The following is a 6,866-nucleotide window of genomic DNA, read 5'->3' on the forward strand; positions in this document are numbered from 1 at the left end:
AGCATTGTAAGGGATACTCAAATCTTAACTAAATGACCTTTGTATAATACACATAATCTTGTAAATACTTGAAGCACAATATTGACTAGTAAATTAAGTGTTACCATATAAAGCTCTTTTGTTGTACTTGACGATCGTGTATGTGCTCGGATGGTTGAATCTCTTGCAGGTTCCTAAAAACAAAGCGAGAAAATACTTTAAATTGAAAACTAAAATAATAAAAATAGAAAATATGTAATATACAAGTGCTAAATTTATTGTCTATAGCTAGACATTGACAAAGGTTATTTCAAATTTGAGGTGCTTCCATGCACTCCACTTCATGTCCGTAGGTCATCCCTTCATAATATGGCTTTAAGCGATGGCCATTAACTTTGAATTGTTCTTGGGTCTTAATGTTTCGTAATTCTACTGCACCATGATTGAAAACCGTTATTACTTCGAAGGGTCTGTTCCATCTGGATCTAAGCTTTCTTGGAAAAATTTTAAAGCGTGAGTTAAATAATAATACTTTCATTTTAGGGACAAAAGATTTACGAAGTAAACTCTTATTATGTTGCTTCTTGGTCCTTTCTTTGTATAGTTTGGCATTCTTATATGCCTCACTATGCATTTCTTCTAGCTTATTTAGATGCAATAAACACTCTTTACCTACTTTAGTTAAGTCCATATTAAACTCCTTACTAGCCCAATATGCTTTATGTTCTAATTCGACCTGTAAATGGCAAGCTTTGTTGTATACTAATCTATAAGGACTCATTCCAATCGGTGTTTTATAAATCGTTCGATATGCCCAAAGGGCATTATTCAATTGCATAGCCCAATCTTTTCCAGATGGGAGCACTAATTTCTCAAGTATTGACTTAATTTGTCTATTGCTAACTTCCACATGTCCTGATGTTTGTGGGTGATAAGGTGTTGCAACTCTACGAGTTATTTCATATTTCTTTAGTAAGGTACTAAATGCCTTGTTGCAAAAATGTGTTCCCCCATCGCTAATGATTGCTCTAGGTGTTCCAAACCTGCTAAAAATATTATCTTTTACGAATTTGCATAATATCTTAGCGTCATTAGTTCGTGTAGCTATTGCTTCTACCCATTTAGACATATAATCAATAGCAACAAGTATATATTCATAACCATGAGAAGGTGGAAATGGTCCCATAAAATCGATACCCCACACATCAAATAGTTCAACCACAAGATTAAAAGCCTGAGGCATTTCAGTTCATTTGCTAATATTTCCACTTCTTTGGCACCTATCACATTTAGCACAAAAAAATGAGCATCTTTAAATAACGAAGGCCAGAAGAAACTTAATTGCAAAACCTTGTAGGTTGTTTTCTTACCACCAAAGTGACCCCCACAATGCATTTCATGGCAAAAGGCCAAAATGCTTTGTTGTTCATCTTCAGGAATACATCTTCTAATCATTTGATCAGAACAATGTTCAAACAAATACAGGTCATCCTAATAATAATGCCTACACCCTAATAGAAATCGTTTCTTTTCCTACCAAGTTAAGTTAGTTCTCATAACACCATATGCCAAATAGTTCACAATGTCAACATACCATGGCTCATTATTTACTACAAACAATTGTTCATCAAGGAAAGTCTCATTAATTACTTTTTTAGAACCAAGGTTATCAAAATCAGAAATCAACCTCGAAAGGTGATCCGCTACTACATTTTCACTCCCTTTTTTATCTTTTATCTCTATATCAAATTCTTGCAATAAGAGCACCCACCTAATAAGCCGTGGTTTAGCATTAGGCTTAGTTAAAAGATATCTCAAAGCTATATGATCTAAATGAACAATGACTTTAGATCCCACCAAGTAAGATCTAAATTTGTCTAGTGAATATACAACAGCTAGAAAAAAATTTTCAGTTGTCGAATAGTTTACTTGAGCATCATCAAGAGTTTTGCTAGCATAATATATTACATGTAACGCTTTATCAACTCTTTGGCCCAAGACCGCTCCTATAGCATAATCATATGCATCACACATGATTTCAAAGGGAAGAGACCAATCAGGTGCCATAATAACCGGTGCACTAGTCAATCTTTCTTTCAAGATATTAAAAGGAGATAGGCATGCATCATTAAAAATAAAGTTAACATCTTTAGCCAGCAATTCAGTTAAAGGACGAGCAATTTTACAAAAGTCTTTAATAAAATGCCTATAAGATCCTGCACCCTTTACTGAGGTAGGAGGGGGCAATTTGGCAATTAAATTGATTTTTGCCTGGTCTACTTCAATACCTTTACTAGAAACAACATGCCCTAGCACAATACCTTGTTTAACCATGAAATGACTATTTTTCCAACTCAATGTCAAGTTACATTCAATGCATCTCTCAAGTACACGAGTCAGATTGCCTAGACATGCATCAAATAAGGAACCAAAAACTGAGAAATCATCCATAAATACCTCGATGCAATCTTCTAACATATCAGAGAAAATAGAAAGCATACATCTTTGGAATGTTGCTGGAGCATTGCAAAGCCCAAAAGGCATCCTTCTAAACGTAAAAGTTCCAAAGGGACATGTGAAAGTTGTCCTTTCTTGATCTTCAGGTGCAATGGGTACCTGGTAATATCCTGAAAATCCATCTAGAAGACAATAAAATTTATGTCCTGCTAAACGCTCTAATATTTGATCAATAAAAGGAAGAGGAAAATGATCCTTCTTTATTTCGGCATTTAACTTTCTATAATCAATACACATTCTCTATCCTGTTGTCATTCTTGTAGGACTAACTCCTCTTTTTCATTTTTAACAATTGTTGTGCTTGACTTTTTAGGCACTACATGAACAGGGCTTACCCAATTACTTCAGCTATAGGGTATATAATACCCTCATCCAATAACTTCTTAACTTTCTTTTTTACTACTTCTTTCATATTGGGATTAAGTTGTCATTGTGTATCTCTAACTGCTTTAGAATTGTCTTCTAAAATAATTTTATGCATACACATTGTTGGACTAATCCCCTTAATATCAGAAATTCCCCACCCAATAACTTTTTTAAGTCTTCTCAATTCTCTAATAGTTGCATCTTCCTCTAAAGGAGAAAGATAAGAGGCTATGATCACTGAATATGTATTCTTTTCTCCTAAGAAGACATATTTAAGTGTGTTCGGCAACTCCTTAAGCTCAACCTTAAATGGTTCATTAATAATTTCTAATTTGCTTTCAATTGGTGAATCTAAAGGTTTAATAATACTTTCATCAGCTAACACTGGAATAACTTCATCTAACTTATCATGTAATCTAAGACTTCTTCATCTAAACATTCTTCATGCTTTTCCAATATTAATACAACTTCTAACTTATCATCCTTATCCTATAAATATGTTTCATAAATAAAAAAATCCATGTAATCAACATATAAACATTCATCAATTGAAGTGCTAGGAGATATAGTTAGAGAATCAAACACTTTAAATTCTACAGTCTCTCCCAAGACTGTCATAATCAGCTTCCCATTGTGCATATCAATAACTGTCTTGGTAGTTGCCATGAAAGGTCTACCAAGGAGTATTGTTTGCTCATTATCCCTTGCTGATGTACCTTCTATGTCTAGAACCACAAAGTCAGCAGGGATTATTAGTTTTCCTGCTTGAATCAGCAAGTCTTCCACTATGGCTCTTGGATACTTAATTGACCTATCAGTCAGTTGCAGAGACATGGTAGTTGGCTTCAATTGTCCTAAGCCAAGTTGTGCATATGTTGAATATGGCATCAAATTGATGCTTGCTCCCAAATCCAACATGGCTTTAGCAACCTTTTTGTCCCTCATTGTAATATCAACGGTGAAGCTCCCAGGGTCTTTCATCTTAGGAGGTAACTGTTGTTGGAGAACTGCACTTGTTGTTTCAGACACCAGAACTTTCTCATTGTTCCCATATCTCCTCTTGTTCGAATTAAGTTCCTTAAAGAACTTAGCATAAGCTGGCATATTCCTGATCACATCCAGCAAGGACAAATTAATGTTAACCTTAGAAAGCATATCAAAAATTTCAGAAAATTGCTTATCCTGTTTGCTTTCTTTCAATCTGTTCGGGAACGGAATAGGAGGCTTATAAGGCTCAGCGGCCTTATAAAACTCAGGTCCTGAAAACGCCTCCTTGTCTTTTTCTTTCTGCCCAAGATTGGGCTCTATTCTTCCTTCTTTTTGAAAACCTCCTTTAGTTATCTCTACATCAACTAGTTCATCTTCTTTTGATATACCTGCGTAAGAAGAATCTTTTTCAATTAAATTTTCAACATTATTATCAAATAACTCACCATTCTTAAGAACAGTGATTGCTTTAACTTGCTCAGGTTGACTCGGAAATTTTTCTTTCTTATTTTCTTGTACCGCTTCAGCAATTTGCCCAATTTGAATTTCTAATCGCTTTACTGAAGCTTCTATGGAATCAGTTTTCTTCTCATTTCTCTCCATTCTGTCATAGGTAGCTGTCATAAAAGATTGGAGTGTTTCCTCCAAACTTGATTTTCTTTGAGGGACTTGTCCTTGATTAGGGAATGGTTTTGATTCCTTGGGTATTGAGGCTCTTGATTTTAATACTGGGGCTAGTTTTGATTCCTTAATATTTGTGGTGGGTTATGATCGTTATTTCTCTAGGAGAAATCTAGATGATTCCTCCATCCTAGATTATAAGTGTTGGAGTATGGATTATTCCTAGGTTGCCTAGGTTGATAAGATTCCATCAAGTTAACATGTTCGTAATCATCTCCTGCAGAAGTCTCATAAGACGAACAAACATTAGCACTATGACCATAAACACCACATACCTCATTGCTTTGTACATTCTTAGTTGAAGCAAGAATCTTAACTTGTTTAGTTAATTTGGCTATTTGCATAGCCATCTCATTATTAGACACAACTTCATTCACTCCTATTCTTTTGTTCTCAGACTCTTTTGTTGTGAATTGGCTCCTAACATCTCAAAGATGTCATAAACCTCATTAGCAGTTCTTTCTAGCATAGCATCCCCAGTTGCATTATCAACCATACATTGGTATTGTTGTGTTAAACCATCATAAAAGGATTGGTTAGTAACAGGGAGTGGGTATCCATGGTGTGGGCATTGTAGTAAAAGTGATTTGAAGCAGTCCCATGCTTCGTGAAAGGATTCAATATCCTTTTGATAAAAGTTGGAACTCTCAGCCCTTAATTCTTTGGTCTTTTGATGTGAGTAAAATTTACTCATAAATTTTTTATAAACTTCATCCTAAGTTCTCAAAGAATTAGGAGACAAGGTCATTAACCAAGCCTTTGCTTTATCTTTTAATGAGTAAGAGGAACATCTCATCTTTAATTGATCTTTATTGAGTCTAGATAATGGGAATGTGTGAACTATAGCATAGAACTCTCTAATGAATGTCAATGCATCCTCACTAGGCATACCATAGAATGACGAAAGCATATTAAAATGGATGTTCTTTAGCTCATAATTCCTAGGTGCATTGCCTAAGACTATGCATGAAGTAGTGTTACCAATTATCGGATGAGCATAGTCCTTCATGGCCATTTGCCTTTGCGTTGCAACTTCCCTTTGGTTATTAGCCATTATCTCAACTTCCCTTTGATTTCTTCAAATTCAATTCCTCTTAGAGGTACAAACTCACTCTCTACCTCTTAGTCTCCTTCTGCTTTTTTAACAGTTGATCTCAAGTTGTAGGGATTTTGAGTTGATGAATCACCTGATCTCGTTTTCCTGCTAGCATACAAAATCAAAGGAAAAATTTCAGAAAAAAAAAACTTAAAAACAGAATTTAAAAAATAAAACAGAAATAAATAACATGCGACACACAAAAAATGATATTTGACAATTAATCAATATAATATTGACACAATTCCCCGGCAACGGCGCCAAAAACTTGATGTGTCTAAATTAGTACTCACAAGTGTACGAACCGAATAGTATTTCGGGTAAGCTCACCACGAGGTCGATCTCACAAGGAATTATAGAGCATATATTATAAAGACCAACTATCACACAAATTACTAAAAATAAATATAAACACTCTAAGCCAATGTTTTGAGAATGACCTTCAGTTTAATAAAAGAAATTAAATAACCAGAAAGTAAATATGCAACTAGAATGATTAATATGAACTATATGATAAAATAGCATTTAGTCTAGCTCTTACTTAGTAATTTCCTTAATTCCTTTAAGCTCTGATGTGCCTTTTTCCCTAAGTCACTCAAGCTAATGATGCAACTTAGATTTCTTCTACCAATATAGATTAAAGTAAAGATGATGTTTCTAGTACTTTTAACCTAAAGATTTTCATAACACATATTACTACTAAATTGATATGATGGTCAACCAATAATAATAGATGAAACTAATGAACATATGAAGGTAAAGAAATCATTCATTATACTCAAAATATATAAGGTTCATACATAAGTAAAAAGCCAAACTAAACACTTATGTGACTTAGCCTAACATACTTAATCCAACGATCATTGTAATTAAATAGAAAGACTTAAGATTCATAAAACAGAAAACTAAAACTCTCTCAAAGTTCAAAGGCTCTTCAAGGAATGAAGAAGATTGGTCCTCTTTCTCCACGTCTTCGAAAAGCTTCTCTGATTCTTCAAAGAATGATGCAACACAAGCTAGCTAGATGTCAAAGATGATGAACTCCAGAATTTTCTGCAGAGAATAATAGAACCCTCCTCTATAGAGATTCAATACCCGAAGAACTCCCTGTTCTAATTAACCTCTACTCCTTGTAGAGATTTCCTTTCTAGAGTTCTTTTCTCAACATACAACTCCTATAGTTTATCCCTTATTGTCCTAAACAAACTAAATAACTCAAAAGATAATTATCCACTAATTA

General features: G+C 34.3%; 1 protein-coding gene and 1 non-coding gene across 2 annotated transcripts; one reads left to right on the forward strand and one right to left on the reverse strand.

The window, feature by feature from the left end:
• Positions 1 to 289: 289 nt before the first annotated feature.
• Positions 290 to 1,222, reverse strand: LOC125369835. Its single transcript, XM_048373104.1, has one exon. The coding sequence runs from the start codon at positions 1,220 to 1,222 to the stop codon at positions 290 to 292; it is 933 nt and encodes a 310-aa protein (XP_048229061.1).
• Positions 1,223 to 5,084: 3,862 nt separating this feature from the next.
• On the forward strand, positions 5,085 to 5,191 carry LOC112536209. The gene has a single exon (XR_003080259.1). It is a non-coding gene; the product is annotated as a small nucleolar RNA R71 (small nucleolar RNA).
• The last annotated feature ends 1,675 nt before the right edge of the window (positions 5,192 to 6,866 follow it).

The sequence above is a fragment of the Ricinus communis genome, chromosome 4, assembly GCF_019578655.1.
Source record: "Ricinus communis isolate WT05 ecotype wild-type chromosome 4, ASM1957865v1, whole genome shotgun sequence".
Lineage (NCBI taxonomy): Eukaryota > Viridiplantae > Streptophyta > Magnoliopsida > Malpighiales > Euphorbiaceae > Ricinus > Ricinus communis.

What these genes read in the sequence shown, in the direction of transcription:
- LOC125369835 (XM_048373104.1), bottom strand. Translation starts at nt 1,222, where the DNA reads ATGCCTCAGGCTTTTAATCTTGTGGTTGAACTATTTGATGTGTGGGGT.